The sequence below is a fragment of the Rhizoctonia solani genome, chromosome 8, assembly GCF_016906535.1.
Source record: "Rhizoctonia solani chromosome 8, complete sequence".
Lineage (NCBI taxonomy): Eukaryota > Fungi > Basidiomycota > Agaricomycetes > Cantharellales > Ceratobasidiaceae > Rhizoctonia > Rhizoctonia solani.
In genome coordinates this window covers 1,548,570-1,564,075 of record NC_057377.1, presented here as the reverse complement: position 1 = coordinate 1,564,075, position 15,506 = coordinate 1,548,570, and the positions used below count along the sequence as shown (strand labels likewise).

Genomic DNA, 15,506 nt, shown 5'->3' with positions numbered 1-15,506 from the left:
ATACCCATGATAGCTATTGTGGTACGCATGCTCCGGCGATGCGAAGCGCGTGGTTGCATGCTTCTGCCCCTGATGCCCGGCTACGGTAACTTTTTAATTCAACATCTTTTTTATCTACGCGTTCAATATGTCACTTGTTCGATGTGATCCACACATCTCCCTCTACGCACATTCAATGTATCTATCCCATTGCAGTAAATTGGTTTTCTCTTATTTGTCCCCCAAGGAACAAGACTTTGTAAATCACGTGAAATAGGGAGCGAGATTCGAACATCACAGGGTTCCTATTGGCAACATAGGTACGGCTAATCCTAGGCGTCGTTGCCAGCCCCTTGTCTCCTCCGCGATAACCGGCGCGTGTTGCAAGCGACAGATAAACATCCTAGGAATACATATATTCACATACACGCCATCTCGTTCCTCTAGCTCTTTTGCTCCCCAGCATTCGACTTTAGGTCTCCAACTGGCCTCTTCCCTTCTTTTTTAAACCAACAGATCTTTTGACATGGAAAAACACGCCGCACCTACTCAAAGTATTATTCAAAACGACGTCGTGACGGGCACGATCTTTCATACAAAATTCGATGGATCTGCTTTTATCTTCCCTTCGTTGAGGATTACTTCTTGGCCGACGTTTGCCGCTGCGTGTTTCATCACCTCCGCGATTTGTTTGAGTGAGCGGTAAGCTGCTTAGAAAGTTCTCAATTGGGTGGAGGTCTAAAAATCCATTAGTTATCTGACGTATCTCATATCCACAAAGCGGACACCGTTCCAAAGTCATAGGCCAGCCGCTATTGCTCTCTTTCGGTCGGCTATGTACTGGGTGGTATCGTTTGAGCGATTGTACGTACTCTGAACTCTTTTTTTTTTTGTGAAATACTAATTGTTGAGCTTTTTTGTAATAGAATATACATGCTTATTGCAATGTCATTCCACCTGGGGTACGTATCATTGAACTAATAGTGGGCGCAGACAGGTCTGACATATCTAGTAGACTTATTTTGGCGACCGTAACCTCGCTGAGCATTGGCCAGTTCTTTATTGAGCTACAAGAAGCCAAATCTTCTACAACAGCCACGTAAGTATCCACTTCTTATAAAACCATCACCCCATCTATCGTTACGCCGAGGAAACCACGAAGAATCTGACAGCTGAATAGTGAATCTTACCACCCGCTTCGCGACTCGGTCGATCTTGACAACGAGCCATACACCGACCCACCAACATCCCTTTTCCCTTTTACGCCCAGCTCCCGAGCTGGACAATCTGAAGTGACGCAAATTCGCGCGCCTATTACTGAAACTGGTATATCACAATCTTCACTCCTTACACCTCATTACCGGGCTCCTCCTCGCAAAGTAGTTGCATTTGAGGTTTCTGCAAATACCGATATTGGAACCGGGAATGGAAGGGAGCGTGCGCGTGAAATCATGGGTAGAGGATGATGTGGGGCTGATTGACTATGTCGAGATGTGATCGGACAGTATTGATATCTAGGACAAGGGATATCTTGTATATTTTTCTCCTTCACTGGCGCTTCATACATTACATTGTTCATACCATTTGCTGCAATCAAAGTATCACACCAAAACGACGAGCTAATTCTACAACCCCACCTTCATTTATGTAAAGATCGAACTGATCTCGCAAGGCATCGCGATCTACACCGCGATCCTCCGTCCAACGTTCGACATAAATGGTCCTCAAGCCCCTGAAATAACAGCGAGACGTTAATTCGATTTTTACTCAAAGATAATAATACCTACTCCTTTCGAGCAGCATCCAAGTCCCACTGATGCGCCGCGACCATTGCTACTTCATCGGGCTTGAGCCCAAGCGCCGTGATTGCCGCCGCATACATCTTAGGCGATGGTTTGTATGTTCCGATGAGGTCAGAGGTCAAAAGCAAGTCAAAAATAAGACCAGCAGATTTACACTAAAAGAAGCTATTGTTAAGCCTTGTATTCCCTGAGTAAGGGCACACACCATTGGAACAAGGGCCTGGGCTGATCCATTAGACAATCCTATACTAAAGTAATATCTAAGATCCGATGCCTATTTAAGCGAATAGATTGACGTACACTGTGAGATTTTGCCTCAGAAGATCCACCCCAGCCACTGTATCCTCAAATGGGATCATCTGGCTCCATGCAGCCGATGCCGCCCCTCGCTGTTCATCGGACCATTTCGAAGCTACTTCCCCAGCTTTTCCAGCACCCTTCAGGACATCGTCCAGCCCATCCGAGTACAGCTCTTTTGCTGGTCTAAATGTATTTTTACGTCCTTCTGTAGCTGTTCGAACTAAGAATGCCGTTCTCCAAGCGAATGCAAACCCAGACCATTCTTCTTCAGATACCTCCGGGTGTGCAGTTTTGAGTGAGGAAAGAAGCGGTGTGTGCCAGTCGAGGCAGGTCCCAAACAAGTCGAACACGAGGGCACGAACATTTCTGAGGGTAGGTGGGAGTGTTTCAGGGAGTTGGCTCATTGCACGAAGCTAGTGGATTACAAGAACGACGGAATTGAAGATGATGGAGGCACGGGCCAAATGCGTTCATTGTGGCGCTTGAACAGAGATTAGCTAATTAGTCAGGAATACTATTTTCCCCAAGTCGGGCTCAAGGTTTCAACTACTCAACCACAGCTGCAGGTAGCTCTGGCACTTGAACTCGCAATTTGGTATAAATATTGCCTAATTCCTATCGTTTTATATGTCACTCGTTCACGCCATAGTTGGCCCATCAATAGTTGTTGTTCTCATCACTTCTGTGCTGCGGCAGATCTCAGATCCATTATTTTGTTTGGCTCAAGCAATATGCTCCTGGACTCCCCAAACTACTGTACTCCGTTGATTGTCAAATCTCACGTTCATTAGTGTGTTCAGCCCATCTGATCGCTAAAGTCTGGCGCGAACCAACCTTCGATATCAGTAGGCTTGGCTTGCGCCCGGCTCTGCTGGCCCTGGCGTCCCTACAGTGCAAACCTGGTGTTCTCCCATTCACTACCTTGGAATATGACGCAATTATTCTCGTATAGATAGTCATCACCCTGCCTTTAAGGAGCTGAACAAACCTAATTTGGAATTGTCCATTGACTGCGCGTGTGCCGGATAATCTTGGCTGCTATTGGTTAAATAAGCTATCAATCAGCCCTCCTACTCTTCCATTGCGAGGGATCGTCGTGCCGCTCGGCGCCTCGAAATTAATGAAGACGGCGTTACTTATTCTGATACGTACCTTTTGTTCGAATAGCGGTTTCCCGGGCCCTTGGAATTCTGAGAGTGGGATCACTGGGCTCTAGATCCTAGGCGTACCTGATGCCAAGGCCGGATGTTTTTGATTAGTGATTGCTCAGTTGGGCTGATTCTGAAGCGCCTGACCGCTGAATGCCTTGACCGGGTTTGTGGTGGTTGACCGGTATTATGTTTATTGGGTTGTTCCTTAATCCCCTTGGACCACTTGGGGATTTATCCAAGGTATGTGCTAAAGTTATCACTATGTTTTGATGATTCAACAGCGCATAAATATATCTAGTGAAACGTTTGGCTCCCATTGGGTGGATCCGTGAGCATCTCACAAATGATTCGCATGCAATTGTGAATGCCGTCCGCAGCAATGTTGCTGGGGAGTCCTGCCGCCTAGTGCCCAAGTAAGGTTTGACGAAAATTCCAGGTGCTAGCCTCTCCGTACGGCCTATCCGAATGTGGGCAGCTCATTGAGCTCGATAACGCTCCATTTTCTAACATTCGGTCGCCGAAATGCCTCTCGATGGTAAAGCATGAATTGTGTAGACTGTGCTTGGATACATGCATGGATTGCGATGTTGGTATAAAAACATGCCAAACACCTCGCCGTCTCAACATCATACAGTGCACTCTAGGTGATACACACAGCATGCGTACTTCTCTTGCAGCTCTTGCAACGTTTTCCTTCATCACTAGGCCGTCCTTGGGCGCCATTGTTAACTACTCTCTGGACATTCGGAACGTCCGCGTTGCCCCCGATGGCTTTGAACGCTCCATCGTTTCCGCCAATGGTCTCGTTCCCGGAACTTTCATTCGAGTACGTTCCTCTCCACTATCCGATCTATTGCTTTCTCTTATAATCATGGCTCTAAGGCCAACAAGAGTGACACCCTGCATATCAATGTCACCAACTCGGTGAGTGAGGTCTATAGCTGTCCACAGAGGAGCCATTGATATTGAACGCTCCTTTAGTTGACTGATTCTTCGATGCGACGCGCTACAACAATTGTAAGTGATAAACTAGTGCATATACCCAGTCAGAGCTGACCTGTGTTACGTAGCATTGGCATGGTCTGGTAGGCGGCATTCCCAGGCAGTCTCCAGCCCTTAGCTAATGCCATACACATAGTTTCAAGCTGCCACTGCCGACGAAGATGGTCCCGCTTTCGGTAAGCCGTCGAATAATATTGGTTACTGGTTCGCTAACTTGTGCATACAGTTACACAGTGTCCGATCTCTCAGAATCAATCCTATACCTACGAGATTCCCTTGGGTGATCAAACTGGCACTTTCTGGTAAGCGGCTTATGCGTATGGCGTGAATCTGGTGCTTAATATAAATTTAAACGTTCGGTAGGTATCACGCACATTTATCGAGCCAATACGTTGACGGGCTTCGTGGAGCTCGTAAGTACTGAATTTGTGACGGTTTGGGCAAGGTTTTGCTTACTGATGAACAAAAAAGTGGTTGTCTATGGTTAGAACTGATAAATAACAACGCGCCTTCTGATTTCGCTTATACAATCCCGTTTACTCAGATCCCGAAGACCCGCACAGAGACTTATATGACGTCGACGATGAGAACACGGTGATCGTACTTGAGGACTGGTACCACACGCCTGCAATTCAGCTCGAGGAAGAGATGTTTTCGACGAACAACACAGATCTTTTGACTCCGTGAGTATATCTTGGGCGACCTGCATGTAATTTTTGAGCTTTATGCGCGATGGCTAGGATTCCGGACTCCGGTTTGATCAATGGAAAAGGACGCTATGTCGATGGCCCCCGAGTTGATCGAGCGGTGATCAATGTTCAGCCTAATCGTCGCTACCGCTTCCGAGTCATCAACACGTCCGCGGTCGCAGCGTTCAAATTTGCCATAGAAGGGCACAGGTTTACCATCATTGTATGTGGCTTTATACTTACGAAGAGTTCACTTAACTGAGTCATAATCGCCAACACAGGAAGCGGACGGCATTCCTCACGAACCATTGATTGTAGACAACTTTGATATCTATGCCGGTCAACGGTATTCGATCGTTGTATGTCATCTCTTGTAGGCTTTCGGTTAGCATTAACTCTAGTCTTCTAGGTCGAGACCAACCAAACAGTCGCAAACTACTGGGTCAGTGCACCCATGGATGTATTTGGCTCCGGCACGAATCCGAACCGTGAGCGGCTTTGTTATGTATATTAACTATCTTCAGGAAACTGATCGGAAAACATGAATAGTCGATACCACCAACGTATATGCCGTACTGCGCTATGAAGGTGCGCCGGCCGAGGAGCCGACCACTGAGCCGCTTGTTCCTTCTGGGGCCGCACTCGTAGAGGAAAATCTCCACGTTCGATTAATTCCTTTCCCATCTATAACAATATCATTTACATGAACGCACAGGCATTGATCGACCCTGGTGCGCCAGGAGGTGACGCGCCAGCAGATGTTAGGGTAAATCTTACTATCGGACGTACAACCATAGATGGCCAAATTGCCTTCACTTTTAACGACATCCGGGTATGCTTAATCCTTCACACACTACCCCTGAAAGTGCTTACAGTGCTCTAGTACAATCCACCTTCTCTTCCAACGCTGCTAGCCATACTCGCAAACAATGCGACCACTGACGCTGATTTCGCGACTGACGAGCACACAATTACGTTGCCTCACAACCAAGTTATTGTATGCATTCGGATGGTTCCTACTTTGGCCCGAATACTGAGATCTATCTTTAGGAATTGGCCATTACTGGTGGTGCCAATCATCCGATTCATCTGCAGTAAGTGGAAAGCCGATGTTCAATAGGTGACTATAAATGTTAACCAACCTTCTTCGCAGTGGGCATGTGTTCGATGTGGTACAGTCCGTCGGAGGTAGCTGTGAGTAGAACTTGACATTGATATGTATCCCATCATACCTAATGCCTTACAGTGAACTACGTAAATCCTCCCCGCCGCGATGTGGTTCTGGTCAGTTCTCCCGGAGTCATTCTTCGCTTCCGAGTCAGTACTGCCCCACTCTCAATTTATGTGCGATGCCTGATCATGTAACATAGACCGACAACCCTGGTCCATGGTTTGTGCACTGCCATATTGACTGTGAGTGCTAGTTACATGCGTGTACAATCCTGAGAGCTAACATACATTTGACATACAAGGGCACTTGGAAGCCGGTATGACCTGTACTTGATAATCCATCTTGAGTTCTTGCTAATGTTTATTACCAGGATTGGCCCTGGTGTTCGCCGAAGCTCCAGAAGAGGTACGTACTGGGGCACAAAGTGTCAGACCAAACGGCGCATGGGATCAGCTGTGCCCCAAGTATCAAGCTCTTCCCGCCGAGCTCCAATGAAGAACTATCTCGAGTGGGATGTGGAATAGCTGAAGGCTATCAAGTGATAGCAGCTGAAATAATTCAAAGTTTCCATTTTTTGTAATTTGGCTTGGGTCGTATCGAGAATTGTAGTCTGCATTATCGAATATACGTAAGAATATGATTATGGTTTGGAATTCACGGCGCTTGAATACACAGAGGTCTGAAAATCGAAAACATTGGAAGCTCGGGATCATCGACTGACATTGATGATACCTTTTGCCTTATCGTACATTTATAAACTTGTCTAGCATCTTTGCACGGACGGTTTCCTAAATTTGCAAATCTAAGGGAATAATTTGCTAGCAAATAAACAGTGGGTTTATGGATCCAGAAATCGTCATTGGGTGTGGTCGAACTCAGGACTTGATGCCCACTCTGTCCTTCCTACTCTGACCACATTAGGCCAAGACAGGTGGAGGGAATCCTGACCCACAAAGAAGTCTACTCGCAATACGAATACTTTGAGGAGAAATTCGCGAACCTGGGATGATTTGCTGAGACAGGGTCAGCGATTTCATTTACGGACTTAGGCAGTTTATTTGAGTACTATATTGTTCATAATCTTAGGCTCCATTTCGTTGGATTTTTTCATATACATGTATGCGTGGCCTCGGATGGCGGAGTAAACGTCAGTTTGATAGAATAGGACCAATAGTATTAATCCAATATATAGAGTCATCGTATAGGTACAACATAGATTCCGAAATCAAAAGAGATGTAGGTGTCTTTATGCCTTGATTGAGCCATTCTGTGTGGCGGATGATGCAGCAGAGAGAAGTGGTTTGTTGTCGATACAGATACCTGTGAAGAGGTAATTCCGTTAGTACTCTTCATGACAGGGATGAATCTGATCTGGGCTTACTTCGTGTCGCATTGTTGGTTTTGTAGATACCGACCAGACGGTGGCTAAGCTCGAACATGTCGTTTCTGGCTCGGGAGTGAGGAAGTGTAAAATAAAATGAAAATTGCGGCGTACCGAAGAGAAATAATGATGAACTGCGCATCTTTAGTACGGTCCTTGATGTAGTTGGCAACGATAGACACATTGCGGAAATCGAGCGCGGCATCAATTTCATCCATGAAGTATAGGGGGGTGGGCTAATTAACGGAAGGGTGTTCAAAATAACGGATGGGCGGAAGGGCTTAAATTATTTACCTTGAAAACATGTAGCGCGAATACCAGTGCCAGGGAGCTCAAGGTCTAATACAATTGGTTACTTCTATGAATACCTTATGAATACGTCAATCGCACCTTTTCTCCACCGGACAAGTTCGAGATATTTTTCCAACTCTTTTTTGGTGGCATAACGCTGAAATTTACGCCTTCTGAGAAGGGGTCCATTGTATCGACCAGATCCAGCTCGGCATTTCCACCAAGTGTAATCATCTGTGTATCACGAGTGAGGTTTTATGAGGGTGGGCGATCGTCACTATTTACCTGGTACATTTCCTTGAGCTTGGACGAAATCATGTTGAAGCCGGTCATGAACTCGTCAAGGCGTTGCTTGCGAAGTTCTTCGTATTTGGCCTTTTGTTCGTCCCGTTGCCTTGTTATATCTTCAAACTCCTTTGCTTTCGCCAAGTATTCGGCTTCACGGCGGCGATACTCTGGTAGGACATTAAGATTTGGTTTGGCGTTACCGATCTTTTCTGTTTACGAGGAGGATTTACTTTGATGAAGGGTCACTACTATGAATAAAAAACTAACCTTCGAGAATGGTGACATCCGCCACAAGACGATCACGGTTCATGCTCGCTAGCTCTTCATCCGTGTAAATCCTCAATTCGCTTGGATCATGTTTTTCTCGCTTGGGCTTTTTGGATGGGGCACCATCGGGATCGTCTTTAACCTTGGGCTCCACGCTCTTCTCTCCATCTTCGTCCATGGCGTCTTCGGCTGTTTCGCCCTGTTCTTCTGCCGGAGGCTGTTCCTTTTCATCCTCATCCTCGTCCTCGCTAAGAGACGAAAAAAAATTACTTAAAGAAGCAGCCCAAACGAAGAAAGTTACACACTCAATATCATCGTTTAACTCGAGCTTATTGTGTAGCTGAACGAAATCTTGAGCCTTCCTCTTGTGTGATTTCAACTCAACTTCAGCCTCGCCGATTTCCTGCTTAAAGTCTTGCTACTCGTGGCGTGTTAGTGGGCTAATAATATAAAAATAGTGAAGTTCCCACCTCTTTGGCCCGGAAACTAAGAGTCAGTTTGAGCTTCTCGTCCAATTCCTCTTTGAGCTCCTTGAGACTGTCCTCGTAGGTATCCTTCGCCCCCTCAGCTTGCGATACAGCTTGCTGAAGCTTCTGCATATCGGCCCTGCATGTTTGGAGGTTCTCGTTCAGAGAAGTAAGCTCCTCCTCTATCTCTTCAAGCGCAGTTTGATTAGACTCTATGGCAGCAGTATATTTCTTGCGATCCTTCTCCGACTTGGTTCTCCCGGTTTCAGCCTTGAGCTGCTGATCATTAGCGAGTTCGAGCATGGCCTTGATATCGTCGACTTTGGAGCGTTGGGAGCGAAGTTTGACACCTCCAACTTCAAGAATCTGTTCCTGAAGATCGGCGATATCTTTCTCATAAGACGCTGCCTTGGCTCGTAGTTTATTGAGTTCACCCTCGATGGCAGATATTTCTTTCGCGAGCGCGGCAATACGCTTGACATCATTAGCATTGGGCTTGTTATCATTCCTGAGAAAGGTCAGACAAATGGAAGCAAACAGAGAGCAAGCAACTTACTGAATATTGAGAAGTCTCTTTTCAGCGGCCTTGATCCTAACTTCCAACCCTTGGATATCCATCTCTAGTTTCGAAACTGCCGTGTTCAGAGAGGGTGCCCGACGCTTCATGTCCTCAACCCCACGTTCGAACGTTCTCATCTGAGCCAAAGCTTCACTGTACTCCTGCTCTGCCTTCTCGCTCTCAGCTTCATATCGGCGGATAATATCGGGAGAAACAGAGTCGGCCGCAAACTTGGAAGACATGCCACCGCGGCTAACTTTGGTGCCACCACCGGACATAGTCCCGCTCAGGTCGATCAATTGTCCGTTCATGGTGACTACGCGCCAGCGTTTTCCGCTTCCCGAAAATGCGATACGTTCTCCGCTATCCAGATCGGGCGCAACCAGAGTGTCGCGCATGGCCATGTAGAACGCGGGAGCAAACTTTTTGTCCTTCATGGTGATCAAGTCAAACAGACGAGGCGTGTTGTTCGGAGTTTGTATGCGTTCCATGTTGCGAGAATTGACGTTGAGCTTCTCTAGAATGTAAAACTGGGCTCGGCCGACGTTATACTTGCGAAGGTGCTCGATGCACGCCTGAGCTTGCTCCACCGTATCCACGACCATGTTGTTTAGTCCACCAGCCGCAGTCGTGACTGCTACATCGTATTCATCCGGGATAGTGCCCAAGTTACCCAGCCGCCCCTGTTATCATATCAGAGACCGCTGGGAAAGATTTAATCTAGGAGACCTACATGGAAGCCTTGAACCCTACCAGACTCCTTGAGCTTCATCAGCGAGTCTAGGACAGCATTTCGAGAAGTGTTTGTAGCATTGGAAGCTGTAGCTTCGTCCCGCTTGCTCCGGTTGGTCGCGGCCGTGCTCTTCAACTTGTCTACACGGGAATTCATTTCACGGAGCGTCTTCTCAGCTTCTTGCAGTTCTTTTGCCAACTTGTTCTGATCTGATTTGGCCGCCTTTAGCTCCGTAGTCTGTGTCCTGTGTTAGCGGTCCAATCGCATCAAACTGCAAATCAATAACACACCTTGACTTCGTGCTCGTCTTTCAGCTCCTGCAATGCACCTGTCGCCTCTTCGATAGCCTGCTCGCCATTCTTGGCCTTGGACTCCAGCATTTCACGTTCGCGGGTGGCGACATTCAAATCTCCTTCCCTCCCGGCTATCTTACGTTGCCACGGTATAAGTTCGGCTTGCTTGGCTTGGATCTGGTCGTGGTAGATTTGCGTTTTCCCTATGAGAAGTCAGCAAACGCCAGTTTATGGTACGAAACAGGGCGTCTTTACCCTTCACGCTCTCAGCAATGATTTCGAGTTGCTCCTCCTCAACGACAAGTTCCTTCTCTAACCTCGCAAGCTCTTTTGTCGACTTTTCCAGCTGTTCGGTGTGATTGACTATCCAAGTTTCAGCTTCGTTTTTGCGATGCGCATCCTATATCGAGTAATATGTCAGTACCTTCTCAATCGTCACCAGTCAATGAATGTGTACCTCGGCAATACTCTTCTGAAGCTTCTTTTCCTTCGTCTTGATGTGCTTCTGCTTTTCCTCAAGACCAACCTCGACTTTCGACTGGGCGCTGAGTGACTTGTTGATCTTGGCCAACTCACGCTCCAGGACATCGAACGCCTCACGCTGTTCCTTATACTGTGTTTCGAGCTCCTCGGTTTCGCGGATATAACCAGCGTTGGCCTCGACTTCTTTGGCAAGTTCAGCTTTCAAATTAGCCTAAAATGAAGGACAATTCAACTGTTGGTAAGAGCGTTCGCCCTGGAGAGCAACTTACGATATGTGCTTGCGTGGCTTCGATATTCTGCTTGCACTTGTAGGTATTAAATTGCCATAGCTTGCTCTGCGCCCGGACAAGGTCGTTTTGGTCCCTCAAGAACGCCTCTGCCTCTTCTTTGTCAGCCTGGAATACCCAAGATGGTTAACGTTACAGTCGAATTGCAGCGAGTTCTAGATACGTGCCTCAAGTTTAGACTTTTCCTTTTCCACAATCTTCAGACGAGACATCTTTTCCCCTCGTTCCTCAGCCAAGCGATCGGCTTCAGCCATGGCTTCTTCGATAGGTTCCTTGTACTTAGAGGTACCAATGATATCTTCTAGGTACTCGAGTAAACCATCTTCGTGCTCGTTGGGTGCTTTGGGTTTCATTTGTGCAATTGATTCAACTTCGCCCTGGAGAATAAGGAATCGTTTGTGGTCCAAGTCGATGCCTCGAGACTTCAGCAACGTCGTGACCTCGGAGTAGTTACTGGGCTTCGCGTTGATCGTATAGTCTGACTTGTTGTTCTTGTACGCAGTGCGTGAGACGATGAGTCGTGAATTAGGAACTACTTCATATGCATCTGCCCCAGGCTATCATGATTCACCATTATGCTGTCAGGCTCCAACTAGAGTCTGTGTATCAAGACACACTCACCAAATCAATAATCTCCCTGAACCAGACCTCCACCGAACACATATCGAGGTCAGGGTAATCCGCCGAATTGTGAATCAACTCCGATAATTTGCCTTGACGCATTTTCGAGGCACGGTAGCCAAACACAAACAATAGCGCATCAATAGTGTTCGACTTTCCGGAACCGTTGGGACCAACGATCGCCGAAAATGACTGTTGAAGCAGTCAAATTGCATTCCGCAATGATTTGGGCTTCATACCTTGTGGAAAGGCCCGATTTCCTGTCTACCAGCATAACTCTTAAAGTTGACAAGCGCTATTTTATGGATGACGAGTCGTTTCTTGGGGCCAGCTGGGACTTCGAGAACTTTTGGTTCAGCTGACAACCAATGTCGTGATTGGTGTCTTTTTGGTTAGTATAGTCCAGGTGCAATATAACTCCAAGCTCACCTTGCGAACTCAGCTGCTGGATCTGAGAGGCACTCATGGATAGAGATTCTCGCGGGCCCAACTTCCGCTTGAGAGGTGTGGCGGCCGCTTCTGCGAGTAAATCCCGTTCATCATCACTGTCAGATTCGGGTATTGCACTACGAGCCGGGGGCTTGGGCTTTGACGGAGTTTTGACTTCGGATTTCGAACGAGGCGGAGTTTTTGAAGGCCCCGGAGATTGAACACGAGCTGTGGTAGCCTTGCCATTAGCCACGGTGTTTTTCTTTGTTTTCGAAGAGGCCGCTCGGTTTTTGGGAGCAGGGGTGTCCGAGTCCTCATCGGGTTCAGGTGGCGGTTGTTCTGACACAGGGGTCCCTTCTTCCTCCGCATCCTCCTCAATTTTACTGGCATCTGGCCCGGCTTCAGCTTCGGACTGGGGCTCTGGCTCTTCTTTGATCGTCTGACGTTTGTTCGGTCGTTCGACATCCTCATTTTCCTCCTCGTCCTCCTCCTGATTACGTTTCCTTCTCCCACCAGATGCTTTCCTCGCAATTTGTTTTGATAGAGGTGCTTTGGCGATCGACGGTTGCCTCGATGTACGCCGTACGTTACGCTTAGGAGCATCCTCGACCGGAGTTGTCTCGCCAGCAGTGTTCTCCTTGTCGGTATGTTCGCCCACAGTTTGTCGGTTAGAGCGCCGCTTTGCAGGCACGACTGCGCTCGCCTTTCCTTTCCCCTTCCCCTTGCCTTTGAGGTCCTTCTCAACCTCTACTTCTTCCTCTTCCTCTTCCTCCCCGTTGGTTTCTACAGGCTCCTCTTTCACCACAGTTTTGGCCGGTCGACCTCGTCGTGCTTTCGGAGGTGCGGGTTTAGGAGGTGCAGCCTCTTCAGCTCCGTCAGAAGAGTCGGAATCGACTACAACAGGTTCCGATTTATTGGACACCTTTCTCCCCCTGGATGTGGCTTTGGAAACTGGCTTGGATTCCGTCGAAACTCGTGTCGTCCGTCGAGGGGGCATGGTGGGGATTGTAAATGCAACAAAGCGCGTCGACACGTGATTCCACGCGACGTGTGGCTGTGTTGGCGTCTTGATCCTCGATCGTCCTTGTAACTCTCGCTTCTCAAGATTGGGCGAGTCTTTGGTATCTTCAAATTTACAATAGGTTTTAGACATGTACCTAGTATAAAATGAAACGGATAAAGCCGATGCTGTGGAGATAGTCCTTCCAGAGCAACGGACTGGGGATTTTTCAGACTGATGGATCCTTACTACGCTCCCTTGTATATACATATACCAATCAATCTGTTTAGCGATGTATGCTGCATAGATATTTTACAGCTATATGTTCTAGTAGGCGCTGCACCGCTAACGTAGAAAAGTCAAATATAGTTCACAACCTGGAGTATCGAGTTCCACCACTCACAGCTCTACGGTCGGCTACTTTCTACTTTCAAACCCCCTAACAAGTGATGGTGCATACTATAGAGCGGCAGGAATATCGAAGCCGGATGTGACGATCTAACGAATAAAAATCTCAGCTCGGAAGTGGTAAGAATGAGCTGGGGGAGCGGTGGTGTAAAGAGAGCGAACTATATGCTAGGTAAGATGAGGGACAGAATACAAGGCAGTGTATATGCTAGAATAGGAATGTTCCGCACTTTCTAACACGGCGACGACGCGAGTCCATCCCGACTCCCACAGGCATCAGATGACTCCATCACCCAACACATACATCCACACCTTTCTCACCACGCATATACCGTATACTCTCTTACTAAATACGTCGCACCGAGTGATGTAAAAAAAGAGAGACAAAGAGATAGAAAAAATAATCATTCAAGAGTTCACGACAACAAGATTCCAAGTAAAAAGAACGACAACATTTCAAGCAAAGGGCTTAGATCCCTCCCTAATACCCTAATTCCCTCAAGGACGTATAATAATCTAAGCTGCTTTTGTTGCAGGTTCCTTGCGCTCAAAGTCACTGTGAACGTCCAAAAGGATCTTGAGGGCGTTGCGAGCACGGATACGGGACAAGTCTTCGTGGCCGGTCGAAAGTGCCGTCTCGATCTTTTCACTAGGTGTTTTCTCGCCAGGGTACTATAGCATGAGAGCATTGAGCTCGAAGAAAGGCAAGTGTGAGGAGAATATACTTACAGGAATCCATTTGTGCAGGTATTCGTATGCGACGAGGGTGAACCCGAATTGAGGACTGCTTCGGACAACACGAGCTATACCGCCCTTGAAGAATGCGCTAGCACCTTCTTCACGTACTATACACACAAGTCAGACACCCATTGTATTGAAATTTAGAGCAATGAACTTACAGATCTTCCTGAATGCATCGCCTATTCCGTTGTAAGTACTCTGTCCACTCCTGGCTTCTACCTGAAGACGAGTCTTGATCACGTCTAAAACCACAAACGTGAGTACCAACGCGAGCATACAACCTGGAACGAAGAGTTACATACCAGCCGGAGTAGCAAGGTACGCCGCGGGCATGCCTCTACAACCACCGCTCAGCCATGCAACAAACGATAGCCTCTGATATGGAGAACTTACGCAATACCAGCAGCCAACAAAGTCTCTCCAAATGTGAGTTTCTTTCCATGGTACCCCTCGTTGAAAACGTCCTTCTTCAAATGAGCGTATGCAGGGAAGTAAATCGCCGAGAAAGGAATGTCACGGAGCAAGCACGCGGTAGCGCCCTTGTACAATCCTAGCAAACCCAGTTGCCTGACAATATGAACAGCACCACGGGGTACAGCTCCTTCTAGTTTTGCAGCCTCGCCTTGAACTTGAAGACGAATTTTACTATAACAATAGCGAATCAGCTTGTGTTACCAAAACGAAGCAAACATGACCGCTTACACAATTTCGAGCGGATTGGTGAAGAGCTGCAAGAAATATATCAGCCAAATTTCCTTGGAAAGCCTAATACTATGATACTCGCCACTTGGCAACCTCCGGCAGTACCACCAGCAATGACCTCCCACATCAACTTGATACGTCCAGTCTCAGGGTCAGTTGCGCGTCCTCGGACAAGATCGTTGACGGTAAGTTTGATAGCCTTTTCCGGCGCAACACCCTAGGTAATCTCTTTTGAGTACGACGACAAGTCTCATACACACGAGCCACTCACAATGAGCTGCGGTCCTAGACCACGGTAAAAGCCGATGAACCCTTCGTTGCGGAGCACCTTTGCAGCACAGTCGAAGCTGTTCTTGTATAGCATCTGACCGACAACTGCCGAACGCTGATTTTGCATGCTGAAAACAGTATAAGTGGCCTTGTTATGTCAGAATTGATGATAACCTACCGTGTCTATTGATT

At 47.4% G+C, this 15,506-nt stretch overlaps 5 protein-coding genes across 5 annotated transcripts; 2 read left to right on the top strand and 3 right to left on the bottom strand.

Moving 5' to 3' along the window:
- Nucleotides 1-505: 505 nt before the first annotated feature.
- On the top strand, nt 506-1,445 carry RhiXN_09939 (copper transport protein CTR2; the record flags this gene model as incomplete). The annotated part of the gene is made up of 5 exons (XM_043329755.1): nt 506-681; nt 733-843; nt 906-941; nt 995-1,078; nt 1,160-1,445. The coding sequence occupies 5 exons, from the start codon at nt 506-508 to the stop codon at nt 1,443-1,445; spliced, it is 693 nt and encodes a 230-aa protein (XP_043182589.1).
- A 127-nt stretch (nt 1,446-1,572) lies between these two features.
- Nucleotides 1,573-2,485, bottom strand: RhiXN_09938 (haloacid dehalogenase; the record flags this gene model as incomplete). Its single annotated transcript, XM_043329754.1, has 4 exons — nt 1,573-1,711; nt 1,767-1,936; nt 1,987-2,029; nt 2,082-2,485. 4 exons carry the CDS (start codon nt 2,483-2,485, stop codon nt 1,573-1,575), a joined length of 756 nt encoding a protein of 251 aa, XP_043182588.1.
- A 1,405-nt stretch (nt 2,486-3,890) lies between these two features.
- Nucleotides 3,891-6,589, top strand: RhiXN_09937 (Multicopper oxidase; the record flags this gene model as incomplete). The annotated part of the gene is made up of 21 exons (XM_043329753.1): nt 3,891-4,058; nt 4,115-4,156; nt 4,214-4,249; nt 4,303-4,317; nt 4,371-4,410; nt 4,461-4,536; nt 4,598-4,647; nt 4,706-4,717; nt 4,779-4,917; nt 4,975-5,146; nt 5,205-5,282; nt 5,333-5,411; nt 5,473-5,585; nt 5,639-5,755; nt 5,807-5,920; nt 5,974-6,017; nt 6,077-6,117; nt 6,170-6,240; nt 6,294-6,336; nt 6,396-6,410; nt 6,465-6,589. The coding sequence occupies 21 exons, from the start codon at nt 3,891-3,893 to the stop codon at nt 6,587-6,589; spliced, it is 1,590 nt and encodes a 529-aa protein (XP_043182587.1).
- Nucleotides 6,590-7,340: 751 nt separating this feature from the next.
- On the bottom strand, nt 7,341-13,190 carry RhiXN_09936 (structural maintenance of chromosomes protein; the record flags this gene model as incomplete). The annotated part of the gene is made up of 19 exons (XM_043329752.1): nt 7,341-7,414; nt 7,476-7,540; nt 7,590-7,711; nt 7,770-7,814; nt 7,866-8,000; nt 8,052-8,263; nt 8,322-8,569; nt 8,627-8,739; nt 8,792-9,296; nt 9,345-10,030; nt 10,081-10,317; nt 10,371-10,576; nt 10,629-10,773; nt 10,831-11,067; nt 11,126-11,241; nt 11,307-11,700; nt 11,765-11,956; nt 12,004-12,122; nt 12,194-13,190. 19 exons carry the CDS (start codon nt 13,188-13,190, stop codon nt 7,341-7,343), a joined length of 4,848 nt encoding a protein of 1,615 aa, XP_043182586.1.
- A 927-nt stretch (nt 13,191-14,117) lies between these two features.
- On the bottom strand, nt 14,118-15,441 carry RhiXN_09935 (mitochondrial carrier protein; the record flags this gene model as incomplete). The annotated part of the gene is made up of 8 exons (XM_043329751.1): nt 14,118-14,273; nt 14,331-14,446; nt 14,501-14,584; nt 14,645-14,679; nt 14,736-14,987; nt 15,045-15,070; nt 15,130-15,261; nt 15,316-15,441. The coding sequence occupies 8 exons, from the start codon at nt 15,439-15,441 to the stop codon at nt 14,118-14,120; spliced, it is 927 nt and encodes a 308-aa protein (XP_043182585.1).
- Nucleotides 15,442-15,506: the final 65 nt, after the last annotated feature.